General features: G+C 41.2%; 1 protein-coding gene across 2 annotated transcripts in view; it reads left to right on the forward strand.

The window, feature by feature from the left end:
• Positions 1-13,734, forward strand: part of LOC124000130 (zinc finger protein ZFPM1-like) — a 106,603-nt gene that overhangs the window by 41,446 nt on the left and 51,423 nt on the right. For both annotated transcript variants that reach the window (XM_046306298.1, XM_046306307.1), the window contains exons 2-3: positions 9,846-9,992; positions 13,567-13,695. In XM_046306298.1, coding sequence (XP_046162254.1) covers positions 9,846-9,992; positions 13,567-13,695 — 276 coding nt within the window. The remainder of the gene's footprint in view (positions 1-9,845; positions 9,993-13,566; positions 13,696-13,734) is intronic.

Below are 13,734 nucleotides of genomic sequence, written 5' to 3' on the forward strand. Positions count from 1 at the left end.
TTGGAGTCACACTCAAAATTAAAGTGGAAAACTACACTACACTCCTCTTGCAGGAACTGCTGACACACTCCAGCCAAATGACGTCTCCTTTTGTACTGGCCTGTCTCTTGGTAGCGCTTCCATGCTCTGGACACTCCGCTGACAGACACAGCAAACCTTCTTGCCACAACTCGCATTGATGTGCCATCCTGGATGAGCTGCACTACCTGAGCCACTTGTGTGGGTTGTAGACTCCGTCTCATGCTACCACTAGAGTGAAAGCACCGCCAGCATTCAAAAGTGACCAAAACATCAGCCAGGAATCATAGGAACTGAGAAGTGGTCTGTGGTCACCACCTGCAGAACCACTCCTTTATTGTTGGTGTCTTGCTAATTGCCTATAATTTCCACCTGTTGTCTATTCCATTTGCACAACAGCATGTGAAATTTATTGTCAATCAGTGTTGCTTCCTAAGTTGACAGTTTGATTTCACAGAAGTGTGATTGACTTGGAGTTACATTTTGTTGTTTAAGTGCTCGTCCTAGTATTTCTGTAATTTCTATATTTCTTAATTCCATTCCTTTACTTTTTTAGATTTGTGTGTATTGTTGTGTATTGTTAAATACCACTGCACTGTTGGAGCTAGGAACACAAGCATTTCACTATACCCGCAATAACATCTGTTAAACATGTGTATGCGACCAATAACATTGTATATGATTTGATTTGCATACAGAGAATGTTATTGCATAAGGTCCCACTATCCAGTTTCTGTATACACACACTCAATTGTGAAAAATTTGAATTGGAGGGATGTGTGTGTGAGTTTGTCAGGGGGGAAGAGATGGATAGGGAGCGATGCAATATGTAGTTGATTCAACCCACCTCCCCATGGATCTTGGGACGGTTGAAAAGTTAAGATTTGTTGCTATTTTCTATCTTTTATCAGGGTGCCTATCGCCTGGCTCTTGTCTGCCTGCCTGGCTTCAATAGTCCAGGGTCTCGGCTCTAGCCGCCTGGCAACTCAACTCCCCCTGGTTCTCCCGTCGTGTGCTCTGCTCCGGCTGTACTCTCCGCCCAAGAGCAAATACGACCATGAAGAGGAGATAGACTGGCACACAGTTGCAGCTGCCTTTTTTCCTCGTTAGGTGAAATTATTGTCAATGCTGTTAATGGTGGTTGTTTTTATGTCTCCGTTTGTGTGTGTGTGTGTCTATGTATTATTGGGAGAGATGGGTATCCAAAATAGCCCCCCCCCCCACATACAGACAAAATGACGCTAAACCGTCTCTTAAAATGCAATTACATTTTAAACACAAGAAAATAGGCGCACATATTGTACATTGAGGATGTCTCCTTTTGACAACACACACATTCTGACACAATGTACATCTGATAATGAGTGAACAATAGGCTCATAGGCTCAGACGTATAGGGTCCTGCGCATATAACCTTTATGGGATAGTATCACACACACACACACACACACACACACACACACACACACACACACACACACACACACACACACACACACACACACACACACACACACACACACACACACACACACACACACACACACACACACACACACACACACACACACACACACACACACACACACACACACACACACACACACACACACACTCTTCACATACGCTGCTGCTACTCTGTTTATTATCTATACTGATTGCCCAGTCACTTTTACCCCTACCTACATGTACATATTGCCTCAACTATCTTGTACCCCTGCACATTGACTTGGTACCGGTGTTCCTTGTATAAAGCCTCGTTATTGTTTTTTGATTGTGTTACTATTTCCTTTTTAATTGGCACATTTTTACGACTTTTTAACTCTACATTTATTTATCCTTTATTTTACCAGGTAAGTTGACTGAGAACACGTTATCTTTTGCAGCAACGACCTGGGGAATAGTTACAGGGGAGAGGAGGGGGATGAATGAGCCAATTGTAAACTGGGGATTATTAGATGACCATGATGGTTTGAGGTCCAGATTGAGAATTTAGCCAGGACACTGGGGTTAACACCCCTACTCTTACGATAAGTGCCATGGAATCTTTAATGACCTCAGAGAGTCCCAACATTGTTGGGAAAGGGCTCGTATGTAAGCATTTCACAGTGTTGTATTCGGCGCATGTGACAAATACATTTAATTTGATTTGATCATGGTCTTGATAATAATGTCCATCTTTCACCAGGAGAGTGTTTGATGAGGTGCCAAGTAGGAACCGTTGTGATGTGTGTCTAGGAAGGGAAGGGACATTTTTCAACATGTCCTAGAGAAGGAGCATATGCTGCACTGGCAATATAAAAACCTCATTGTGATAATACAATGTCATTTCTAATCCACATTTAAACCTGTTGAACATTACTGTTAGATGTTGCTGTTTTGATGACTGTTAATGTTTGAACAGTTATTGTTATTATAAGTAGATAAACAAGGACAGTCAAAGAAATGAAAACCCTGTATGGTTGAGATTAGAGGTCGACCGATTATGATTTTTCAATACCGATACCGATTATTGGAGGACCATATTATTGGAGGACCATACATTTGTATTTATTTATTTGTAATAATGACAATTATAACAATACTGAATGAACACTTATTTTAACTTAATATAATACATCAATAAAATCAATTTCGCCTCAAGTAAATAATGAAACATGTTCAATTTGGTTTAAATAATGCAAAAACAAAGTGTTGGAGAAGAAAGTAAAAGTGCAATATGTTCCATGTAAAATATGTGCCATGTAAGAAAGCTAATGTTTCAGCTCCTTGCTCAGAACATGAGAACATATGAAAGCTGGTGGTTCCTTTTAACACGAGTCTTCAATATTCCCAGGTAAGACATTTTAGGTTGTAGTTATTATAGGAATTATAGGACTATTTCCCTCTATACCATTTGTATTTCATTAACCTTTGACTATTGGATGTTCTTATAGGCACTTTAGTATTGCCAGTGTAACAGTGTAGCTTCCGTCCCTCTCCTCGCTCCTCCCTGGGCTCGAACCATCAACACAACGGCAATTAGCGCGCGCTAACTAGCTAGCCATTTCTCTTCGGTTACACAAGCCTCATCTCGGGAGTTGATAGGCTCGAAGTCATAAACAGCGCAATGCTTGACGCACCATGAGTGCAACGAGAGAGACGTCGTTATTGCTTTGTACTAGCATGATTGGGTCCCCCGAGCTGACAAGGTGAAAATCTGTCATTCTGCCCCTGAACAAGGCAGTTAACCCACCGTTCCTAGGCCGTCTTTGAAAATAAGAATGTGTTCTTAACTGACTTGACTAGTTAAATAAAGATTAAATAAAGGTGTAAAAAAAAAAATTGGCGCCCAAAAACACAGATTTCCGATTGTTATGAAAACTTGAAATCGGCCCTAATGAATCGGCCATTCCGATTAATCGGTCGACCTCTAGTTGAGATGGCACCAGGTCATTCCTAGGTCACAAAGCTAGATGTTGCTATGTTCTTGAATATGTTACATACCAGGAACCTGTTGAATTGAAGCCGTGTGAAGTTGATTGACAAATGCAAATCCTCTGATAATGATCTGTATTCTACACCCAAACATAGGTGATCAAATCTTATGTAATTTCCTTGCCATCACAGGATATTTTGTCATTGTGCCTTGGTGCACACAATGCCAGTTTGATGCCATTGATGTGGGGGAATATATCTCAAGGTATAAGGGGGTAGTTGGTATAATGAGTGTCTTAAACAACTTGCTTCCCCCCCCGCTGCCCATAAAGTGTCACACGACTCAAAGAATCTTGCTGAAAATTCTGTGTTAGTGTGTAGTGTTGCTCGATGAAAAAGTCAGAATGCCATTGTGAATGTAATGCTGTATAGTGTGTATCAGTGTCTGTGTTAAGTTCATAGACAGTTTGACTCTATCAGGGCTAAAAACACCATGTTCCAACATGGAAAACAAGAGGAAGATATATTTTTGTCCAGCAGAAATATCCTCTTGAGAGGTGGGGTTATCTGATAGATTGGTGTGAAGAGGTTTTGCTGATCTCCCCTTGCAAGGGTAGTTTTTCTCTCATGGGGCTATGAAGGATACACCTGCACTGGACCATCCATCACTATGACGATGCTGGGCAGTGGGTAACTATGGTGCTATCGCTATCTACCATCACACCTGCCCTCTCATGGCCCACAGAGCAATTTCCAGGCAGGGGGAAGCTGATCCCCCCCTCCTCCATGTTATTGACTACTTCCTATTTTCCTTCCCTCTTCCCCTTCTCTTTCTGTGGGTTCATTCTTCTCATCGTGTCCCACCCTGTCATCTCCCCTGGACCATTATCAGGGAGACAGCTCCTGCTCATTAAGGAGTTAATTTTCTCTGTCCTATCTCTGATTTGTATAGTGAACCTAAAGCACTGTGAATTCTTTAAATTTCTTCTGTGTTATCAAAAGGGGAATGGGGGATATTTAATCGTTTAAGTAGTCTTCCTGGGGACTCTTTTTTTTTTGCTCTTCCCAGCAATGTAAAGAAATCCTGCTGAAGCCGCCCAGCTCAGTAATTCAGTTTTTAAAGCATGAAAAAAACCCCAGACTTGATGAAATTCCACTATCAGCTCCGAACCAATATGCAAAATATCTCGCTGGAAATCAAATAGCTATTATGTTTTCATTTCCACGTCGGCGTATTTGCTTAATGAAGAGGAGACAGATCAGACCAGCAGAGAGAGTCTGCAGGAGCCGATAACCGAGAACGGCTCCCAGCTATCCGCACAGAGTGACGCTCCCAGTCACAGCGTTTTTTTTCAGAGCGAGAGGGAAGGGGGGGGTAGAGAGGGAGGAAGGGAGAGGAAGAAAGAGGGAGAGCAAGACTATAAAAGGGAGATGGCAGGGTGAAAAGGGGATAAATAGAGGGATGATGATTATAGGACGAAGAGAGGGATGTAGTAAAGGGACAAGAGAAAGTGGGAGAGAGATTTAGTTTAGGGAGGTGTAAAGGAAAATGGGGGAAGTGTTTGTCAAAGCTTCTGTACCTCATTGCTCTGTCCGGGGATTTGACTGTTTGATGTTTGACGTCCTGCTGTCACGTCCACATTCGGGATCAGGCGGGCCCTGTTTGAAGTGCTCCAATGCCCTGTGCATATAAATATCATTACCACACATTATCATCATATTATAATCACACTCATTATCATAAATATTGTAATCGCTCATTCATATGATTTCACTGATGGTGTTGAGACGTTTTATGCAGATATATTTTTCTATTTAGTTGCAGGCTATAACTCTCATATCTGTCTGCATATATTTTACCACTGTCTGGCTGTTTTTAGTCTGGTTGTATTTAACAGTTGTGTGACAGAGTACTGCTCACAGATATGCTACTGATTTATAAAGTGAGGGAATAAAATGAGGCTCGTCACAACGTCAGACCAATTCTTACATAAATATATTGTGTTGTGATATGTCTTGCCATCCAGGTCTGGTCATATTGTATATCAGTACACTTTTTATATATTTTCTATAATGGCTATGTGCCCTAATCATGGATACCAGAATATCAAGTTGTTTTGAAGTAGGTCATGTGTAATTGTATCTACGACACCACACGTCCTGCGCGTGATGGTCTTGTGGGTGGATATTCTAACAGTTTTCAATGTAATGTTATCTTACTGTTGTCTAGGTTACAACTCGGCCCGATTTGTATATTTAATCCTTGATACCTACATGTACCTCTGATGATTGAATATGCCTTAAGGTGCTTTTGTATAGCCATGTTTTGTATTGTATTCACACCCACTATGCCCACTAGCATATTGAGTGTGTGCGGGCCTTTTTGTTCTTTTCATATTTACTTTATTAGTCTAGCAGCTATGTCTTCTATGACATGAGATTCAGCCACTCAAATGTGGATGACTTATTTTCTGTTCCACAACCCCAACATTCTACATAAAACGTGTGTTTATGAAAGAAAGGTAGGTAGTGTACCAACCATACTTATTTCCCATTTATGCCCATGTACAAGCATTGTAGAGTGTGTGACTGCCCACTGGCCTGTGGATTCTCTCCAGCCTCTATGTGGGCCTGGGTCTTCACTGATGGCTGTTGAGGGAGCCAAGGAGTGGTATGATCATTCTGAACCCAGTTCGAGTGGTGTGCCGGCCCCTATCCATTGCTCTAACTCTCTACACCTGTCTGTCTTCAGCCAGACCACAGTGAGTCCCTGCCACTCATCAGCTGGTAGGGCAGTGAGAGTCCTCAGGCTTATCGGCTATGTCAGGGACTGTGGTGACATCAGTCACGTGGCACCCGTCACTTCACTGCACCCTGGTCTGTCATCTGTCGGTCAGTAGAGTACTTAACCATCATTGCAGGAGATTTGGAGATCTGCAGAGGGATCAATAACGTCACCAGGATTTCACAGGTGTTTAAAAATTGATATGTTTTGCTAGATTTTTGAACATTTTCTGAGAAATCAATGAAGTCATCATTGCCTCGGATCATATACAATTTTTTGTTGTTGTTGCTAGACATCAAATTAGAGAAATCAATCTGGTCGCATGGACTGAATTCTTTGCACAGTATAACAAAAGCTGAATTATGATCATTGAAATGGGCTTTGAACCCTCTAGGGGTTCAAGCTGGGAAGACATTATAGAACAGAAGTTTACATAATGTTTGGTTCGTTATTCCCTTTAATCTGATCAATAAGAGGCTCCTCTTCAGCATGTGACTCAGTCAGGTAGCCCAGTTCCCTCCTCAAGAGTACATACCAAAGGGGCCTCTCTTACTCTAAATATCCTCCTTTAAGGTTTTCTTCTTTCTCACAAATCTCTGATTGTCTGATACAAGTAGCGCTTCTCTTCTAGTTTTACTGTTTTGTAAGATGGTTATTAATGTAAGAGCTGGCAAGGGGTGGCGGCTGTTTAATCAGGCTTGTTGAGCATGCAGGTTTGATGTGTTGTCTCTGTGTTTAATCACCGCTGCTGAGCACACTGGTTTGATGTGGACGGCGAGTTAATAAAGCAGTATCTCCTCTGCCTTCATCAGCTCAACACTTTGTTCTGTGCTGCCTTAGAGTGGCAGATAGAGTTAGAGGCTGCTCTGAGTTCTTCCCCCTTCTCTCTCTCTTTTTCACTCATGTCCTTAAGATTACCAACTTCTGTGTCACAGATGCATGCAGGCTAGTATTTGTGTGTGTCTCTGTGAGAAAGAACACATATGACTGGCTTGAGACTTATTTCAGAATCTGGCTTATGGCATCAGTGCAGGTCATACTACCTGTCTCTCACATGTAGATATTCAGTGGTTCAATACTTTTTGGATTGATATTCCGGACACTTGCTCCTCAAATCATACTAAGCTACAACTCTGTGAACAACTCTGTGAACAACTCTGTGAACAACTCTGTGAACAACTCTGTGTGATACATTCCTGGGTTGTTTTTCAGTTAGGTAATGTACGTAATTAGATTGGTTAGCAAAGTAATTTATTTATCCCATTCTTTGATTTGTTCAGTCAAATTCTGATATCCATTTATTTAACGAGTTTTAAAAGTTATAATTAGTGGTTATAACTTTGAAAAGTGCAAATAAAGTTGGATGGTACAATGCTTATCAAGTAGCCTGTACTATCCTTTCTTCCAACTATCCTGAAGAGAGAAAAATATAATATTTCTTAGTAGATAAAAGAGGCCAAAGTTAAAACTTTTTCCACACCATTTGATGTCTGAAAGCAGTGATGCGGCGATTGATTCATTAAACCAGAACAGTAATGAGGAAAGAAATCATAATTCAAACTTACATTTTAAACACGAAATATAATTGGAATTTTATACAGAGAAGTCTCTTTGTACAATTATGATTAAAGGAAAATTAATTGTATGAAAATGTTCTCACAGATACTGAAAATTATATCAACCAAAGCTCGAGCCACATAATTCAAAAAATATTGTGTTCGAGATCGATCTTTTTCCTTTCCTCTATTTTTTTTTTAAGGTTCAAATCTAACTGTTAATTTTATCTGAAATTACAGTGAACCATTACAGTGAAATTAGCCTAAAGATGTTTCATTTACAAAGACAGAAACACTTTTGTCAGGCAGCAATTGTTTCCAAGCATTATCTCCGCCTCGTTTTAATTGCTTGGAAGTGAAATTAACAGAATTAGAAAAATAGCTTTTTCCTTTTTCTACAAGACTCTTTATTCACGGGTATTGTTGTGTGCTTTGTATAGATTATAGGGCTCTTTGTTCTATGAGTGTAAATATATACGCCCCCGGTCACGGCTTTAGCTTGGAACAATCCCACTTCGCTCATCACAACCTCATGGAAATTAATTTACAAACTATGGGGTAAAATTCCATTTTAATATGCAGCATTAATTTGACTAAAATGTACTTGTTTAAAATGATGCGTTGTGCCCCAATACTTAATTGTTATGCCTTGTGTATGCATTTGTTTGTTTTTTTCTCCCATGGTAATCAGTAGAATGTTAACCATTTACACTGACTTGACAGTTCCTAATCCTCTTTATGGAATAGGTCTGTGGATTAATTTATAATCTGTCTCTCAGTGTTCTCATGGGAATAGGCTGTGAAGTTATGTCTACAGAGAGTTGTTTCATCCAATGTGATTTGAAATACTGGTGGGGTCTCATGGAGAACTATTAAATATTAGAGGGGTCTCATGGAGAACTAGTAAATATTAGAGGGGTCTCATGGAGAACTAGTAAATATTAGAGGGGTCTCATGGAGAACTATTAAATATTAGAGGGGTCTCATGGAGAACTATTAAATATTAGAGGGGTCTCATGGAGAACTATTAAATATTAGAGGGGTCTCATGGAGAACCTTTTCTGTGTGTTTCTCAAACACTAAGGAGAGAGCAGCACCCATTAGAAATAACAATGAGAACGTTTATCTATGTATTTTCCCGACCCGTACCAATGGAACGAGACAATGAAGAGCAGCAACGTGATGAAGGGGACAGGGTCTGAGGTTTTGTGTTTTCATCCTTTGTTTTATTTAGTCTGAATGACAATTAATATAATGCATATGAATTCATTTTAATTATTATAAAACATAATATTCAAAATCTCTATTATCATGCGTTAATTTAGGCTATCCTCACCGGTCTAAAATAGCCCAGCAGTGTAATCGTGAGTAGTCAGCAGGGATTATAGAAATGCAATGTCAGGTGTGATGTGAGTTAATCCTTTTATGACAGTATTAAAACCCCTTTAATGTACAAAATATAAAATGTATTATCAGTGTTGTGTTCAGGGAATGGCAACATTTTCCCCACGCATTCAATCTATTGCGCAGAATTCGATATCCTTAATTTTTCGTGGGCCACACCTAATTCTACGAGACCAATTTTACAAGGGACATGAAATGTAAAATGAAATAACTTCAGAGTTTTCTGTTCAGTAATCTCTACTGGATAGTGACAGCACAATATTCTATTGTAATTTTATTCAATTCAAATTGATAAATCTATCGTCATGAATTTCAGGCTCCCGAGTGGCACAGTGGTCTAAGGCACTGCATCTCAGTGCAAGAGGCATCACTACAGTCCCTGGTTTGAATCCAGGCTATATCACATCCGGCCGTGATTGGGAGTCCCATAGGGCAGCGCACAATTGGCCCAGCATTGGCTGGGGTAGGCCATCATTGTAAATAAGAATTTGTTCTTAACTGACTAGCCTAGTTAAATAAAGATTAAATTAAAAATTAAAAATGAATTAGGGTATGGATTTCCTCACCTGATGTTATTATGCTGTGGGATAGTGGTTTGATGCCTTCACATAAATGAGTAAAAATGTTCAATTTAATTAAATGCTCCCTCTTGTTTCTTCTGGAAGGTTCTACTGGGGAGCTGGAAGGTGACGAGGACAACACACCTGATGACGTCAGCCTATCAGGCGATGAGGGTGGCGCCTCGGACCCAGAGGACTCAGCAGAATGTGACAGCTCCAGTCCACCACCATATACCCCCCTGTACATTGAAGGTGAGCTCTCCCATCTATGTTTACCCCCCTGTACAATTAATATGCGCTCTCTCAGCCTGGGGTAGCACTGAGAAACATACAGTTGTTCTCTTGAAAATCTTTACTCATTTATGTGAAGGCATCAACCACTAACCCACAGCCCAATAACATCAGGTGAAGGAATCCATACCCTAATTCATTTTAATTTTTAAAATGCATTTACCTTTATTTAACTAGGCTAGTCAGTTAAGAACACATTCTTATTTACAACGATGGCCTAACCATGCAACAGAACTCAGGGAGTGCCTGGTGTCATCTTAGCTCAGATCTCTAGGCTGGTAAGCTCAGATGCTGTGAACGTCATGGCTCTGTGCCAGTGTTCCCAAACATATGCCCCTCAAATTCTAGTGCCAGTGCCAGCTCCCTGGTTCCCCTCTTAAATACCGCTTTCCATTCTCCTCCAGGGCATCAATGCTTTTTGGAAAGTGCCCTGTTTCATTCTGTGGAGCTTTCTGTGGTGAGCTCGTCATGTCAGTTGGTTAATACAACAGTTAGACTTCTGTTATGGCACCATGATCTTGGAGATTGATAGCATCGTCTCAGTCTCGTTGTCAGTCATTTTGTACTAGTAATTCATTTGATACTTGTCTTTCTTCACTACTGTAGGTAAGACTGAGGCCTAATTGTTATGTTGACTCAAGGATTATTTCATATTTGGATTGATGATTTCAATGATTCACCCTATTTATAATTTCTTGATTAGTTGTACGTTAAAATATACATTCTGTGGTTCCTGGGTTATAAGTTATAAACTCTCTCAAATCAACTGCCAGTCCTATGTAACCACTAAACTCGTAAATTCATCATATCTCAATATCTCACTACTTGTTCATTGTTAACATAAACTGTACAGAATAGGTACACACCATAAATTAATGTTAAAAAATATCATTTCACATGTCCATATGTCTAAAGCATCGACCAAGGTTTCCTTTTGACCAGATCTTGGCATCACTGCTTGGCCCCACATCTTTTCCTCAGATTTTCCACTTATCCTGTGATAGTGGAGTTTGGAGAAATATTATTTTGAGTTATTCAAGATTTCTGTATTTCTTATTTCAATCTAAAAAAAATCCTGCTCTTGTGAAATTTGGGGCTGGAGTGATACGCGTCTGTTCGTTGGCTTGGTTTGATAAACCCATGTACATTCTGTCAGGTGTTAATCAAGACTACATTAGAGATGACCCATTTGTGTGTATGTGTGTGTGTGTCACCTTCAGCTTGTATACTGCAGGTGAGGATGAGAGAATTAAATGTGATTGTGTTGATTGTTGATTACAAATCAAATGTTGATTACATTTCAGAGGCAAATAGTGTATAATTTTGTGTGTTTCTGTTTTTCTCTCGTCTTTGTCTTCTTCCCCGCAACTGAATGGAGAAAAGCGACACGTCACCTTGTTGATTTAACTCTCTCTCCCTGGGGTTCCTCAGTTGCCCAGTGCTGCCATTATCATCTCTCTGTAAATCAACCGTGTTTGACGAACCTGCTCTTTCAACCTGGGATCAATACCAGGTCTTTATCAGGCCAGCACTGGCTAATAAAGGCAAGGTCCCTTATCCACCATCTGGGAGAGAGAAACAGAGGCGATAACCGCCTGATAACTTTGAGAGAAAAACACATTCTACCAGTAACAGGACCCGTTCTGTGTTCATCTTCTAGCCAGAAAACACATATATTAATTCACACAGTAAAATGAACACACACACACACACACACACACACACCACTCATCTGCTCAATCCATCTCTCTCTGTCATGGTGTGACTTTGCTTCCTTTCAATGTTCCTTTAATCTCTGCGTCTGATGTGGTCTATGGTCTACAGGTGAATGCAGAAACTAACTGAAACAAGAACCCTTGTCTGAGACATTAGGCTTATCAAAATATGGTAGTCAAAAACTGGTGAGTGAGAGAGGCCAACACTACTGCTCCAAATATCTCTCTCTTTTCTTAGGGCCTTTGCGATCAAGTAGCATCCCTGTTTTTGTCTCTAAGGGAACTGGTGGAGTTCAGAGCAGACAACAACGCAGTAGGGAGGGAGATGCAGAATGAATAAGAAGTTGGGGAGGACAAAGAGGAATCTGTGTGTAGAAGTTCAGGTTGTTGGGTGACTTTGCCCTGCAGGTGTGACGGGAAGTTCTGCTTATCAGATTGATGGAGGCTGTCTCGGTTGGGTGGGGGTGGAGGAGAGGAGGAAGGGTGGGGGGCAGAGAAGGGGGGGGGGTAGTGGTAGAGAGTGAGGGAGAGAGGGGGCGGCAGAAAAGTCTCTGTTGACTCCTCCTCGACTCAGATGATATGCGAGATAATATTGATAATATTAAACGCAATAACTGTGGTTCCAGCTCCTCTCCCCCAGCTGAGCGCTGCAGGATAAAATCAATGTGCCATTCAATGTGATTTATAGCTGAAAATAACGGGACTGTTTAGGCAGGGTGGGAGGATTGGTAGTGTGTGTGTGTGTGTGTGTGTGGGGGGGGGGTCTGATGTGCTGGGAAAGGCTGAGTGAGTGTGTGTGTGTATATGGGGTGGAATGGAGAGGTGGACGTGGTGGGTGTTGATGGTTGATTTATTTGACGATGCAGATCTAATCTCCAACTGTTACATTAATAACAGCACCTCGGCGTCACGTGGGCTGACGTTTATGGCTGGTATCGATCGAGAGCTATCGCTGTTTATCTGAGCGGGAATGCAATGGTAAACATGCCCTTTGTGCACACGACTGAGGTGTTATCGGGGTGGGGTGATGGGGAGGGGGCAGGGGCGGGAGGGAGAGTCCCTCTGATTAAGCTGTTGGCTAATAATCAACCCATTTGGCCAGGTAGGAACACTCTGGAAGTAAAGTGTATGATACCAAAGTCAAAGAGGAGGTTGAGTTCTCCATACAGTGATCACTTCGATCAGAGGGAGCGATTCAGTAGTCACCTTCATCAAAGACAGACAGGGATATTGATGGCAGTGATTAGAGTGTATATTGTGTCTGTCTGTGTCTTTGTTGAAGGTGATTTGCCTTTATGAGACAGAGAGAAACAGAGAAAGAGAGGGAGAGATCACTAGACATGGTCTCTAATGAGGTTTTCTCTCTGTGGTCCATCTCCATACTGTGTTACACAGCTATGGAGGCTTTATTCTGAGGGCTTTGATCAACAGACAGGAACCACTACTGACGAGGAAAGTCTGTATGGGGTAGATGCAATGTACACACGCACACACTCACTTGTTTTGAAGTGACATTACACACACACACACACACACACACACACACACACACACACACACACACACACACACACACACACACACACACACACACACACACACACACACACACACACACACACACACACACACACACACACACACACACACACAGAAGAAATAAATGAAGAGGAGGATGTATAAATACTGTCGCCTCTGGATGGACATCTAGCGTCTTATGAATTGTCTTTATTTTTATAATGTCTCTAGTATGATATTATACACCAACCCTGTTGTTTGTGTGGATGTCTCATTATTCTAATGACCTCTTCTTTAAACAGAGCCAAGGACACATGACTGCCTTGGTGCATCTGATGATGAGGATGAGGAACAGAAAGGTCCAACTCACACGGAAGAAGTGGGGGAGGAGATGGAAGAGGAGGAAGACGGGCTACATTGGAGAGGTCCAGGTGAGTCAGTTTGTCTGTCTGTCCGACTGGTCTGAGACT

Source organism: Oncorhynchus gorbuscha, linkage group LG02 (assembly GCF_021184085.1).
Source record: "Oncorhynchus gorbuscha isolate QuinsamMale2020 ecotype Even-year linkage group LG02, OgorEven_v1.0, whole genome shotgun sequence".
Taxonomy (NCBI): Eukaryota; Metazoa; Chordata; class Actinopteri; order Salmoniformes; family Salmonidae; genus Oncorhynchus; species Oncorhynchus gorbuscha.